Here is a 1,792-nt window from a genome sequence, read left to right on the forward strand (position 1 = left end):
TAGTACTATCTGAAAGTGGGGTTGGGGGTTCAAGACTGGGTGAGGACACTTTTTTATAATATTTTTTCCAGCACTTTAAATGCATCTGGGGCTTATAAACAGATGGTTTTGAGGTCATATTAAGCATTTCTACACTATTCAGAAATTATGGACCCACTCTATCCACTACTATCAACGTCTACTGTAGCACTATTTCCGTCTACTATAGTGCTACTTTGCACGAATTTGCATTAATAGTGCAAAATAGTGCAATTATTTTTGGGGACCTCTCGATTTTGCACTATTTTTCACTATTCAACTACTGTGTCTATCAAGAGCTAATTTGTACTGAATAGGTGTAATTCGCAAAGGTGGTTTTTACAGATGTCCGCGTAGCCCTGCTACCCATCGCACTAGTTCCCTACCAGACGTAGCGAACGAGCCCACCGAGGCTACACCCCTGTCGGAAGACAGCCCCGCTCCTCGAGACGACGAAGAAACCGTCACCCCTCTCCGCGGTCTCCTCCACGCACACCCGGACGAACCAGACAGCGACGCGGATACGACAACAGAACTCGTAGACGCCACTATGTCCGCAGTACCACCCCGTTCTAGCCTCCCCAGTTTCCAACTCAGAAACTTGTTCACTCCCCAAGACAGCATCTCCTCGCTACGCCAGGCGACCGGGGCCCAACCCGGTCAAACCACTCACTACGCCAGCAGTGGAGTCCCGACAGCACCACCTGTGATACCACCTACTACTGCTGCACCGCCTGGTCGGCCACCTACACCCTCTGGTTTGCCTCAAGGACCTGGCGGACCTCCGCAAGGCGGTGGACCTCCCCACGGCGGCAGACCCCCTCCGGGTGGCGGACCTCCTCAGGGACCCGGCGGACCACCACCTGTGGCTCCTCTTAACGCACCAGGCATCGTCGCTGGACGAACCAAAGTCCGCGCACCCAATGTTTTTGACGGAGACCGCGACAATCTACGCACCTTCCTCAATGAACTCTTCCTGTTCTTTGAAGCACGCCCAGCCGACTACGCCACCGACCAGAGCCGCATCGTCACCGCTCTAACGTTCATGGACGGACCGAAGGTGATCACCTGGAAGGACGGATACATCGCTCAGGCCCGACAAAACGGCTGGAACACCTGGAATGCATTCGAGACGGTCTTACAACAGACCTTCCAGCCCATCGAGGAAGCCGCTACGGCCGCCTCCAAGCTGTACCACCTCGACTATCGACCTGCCGCACCAGACACCTTCAATGCGGAATTCTTCCGCCTCTGCGCCCTCGCCGGTATACTCGAAGACAGTGCTCAGCTGTCCTTTTATAAGGAGCGTCTCCCAGAAAGCATGCGACGACGGGTTCGCCTCACGTACCCCATCCCCACCACCGTTAATGAGTGGGCAGCACGGGTGTTGGAGATCGAACACTCCAACTACGAGGAACGACACCTGCGCCAACTCGAGGGACGCTCTCGCAACGACCGGCAGGGTCAAGGCACAAAGGGACAGTCCGCTCGTACTAACTCCATACGACGAGTCGACGCTCCAGCCATGAAGGAAGACAGAGAGAAGAAGCAATGCTTCTACTGCCACAAGACTGGTCACATCGCACGTGACTGCCTTAAGAAGAAGGCGGACAATCGTGCTAAGGGACGACAGCCTGGACAGAAGAAGCGGAAGGTGCGCAAGGTCGATGAACTAGAGGATGGCGAGGTCGCTGACGATGAAGACAATGGCGAAGCCACACCTGACAAAACGATCAGTCAGGTCGACGTAGGCGATTCGGATGAGGGTTTTTGA

The 1,792-nt window shown here is 54.7% G+C and overlaps 1 protein-coding gene across 1 annotated transcript; it reads left to right on the forward strand.

The window, feature by feature from the left end:
- Positions 1-568: 568 nt before the first annotated feature.
- On the forward strand, positions 569-1,792 carry DICSQDRAFT_70656 (uncharacterized protein; the record flags this gene model as incomplete). The annotated part of the gene is made up of 1 exon (XM_007370373.1): positions 569-1,792. The coding sequence occupies one exon, from the start codon at positions 569-571 to the stop codon at positions 1,790-1,792; it is 1,224 nt and encodes a 407-aa protein (XP_007370435.1).

Source organism: Dichomitus squalens (genome assembly GCF_000275845.1).
Source record: "Dichomitus squalens LYAD-421 SS1 unplaced genomic scaffold DICSQscaffold_66, whole genome shotgun sequence".
Classification (NCBI taxonomy): Eukaryota; Fungi; Basidiomycota; class Agaricomycetes; order Polyporales; family Polyporaceae; genus Dichomitus; species Dichomitus squalens.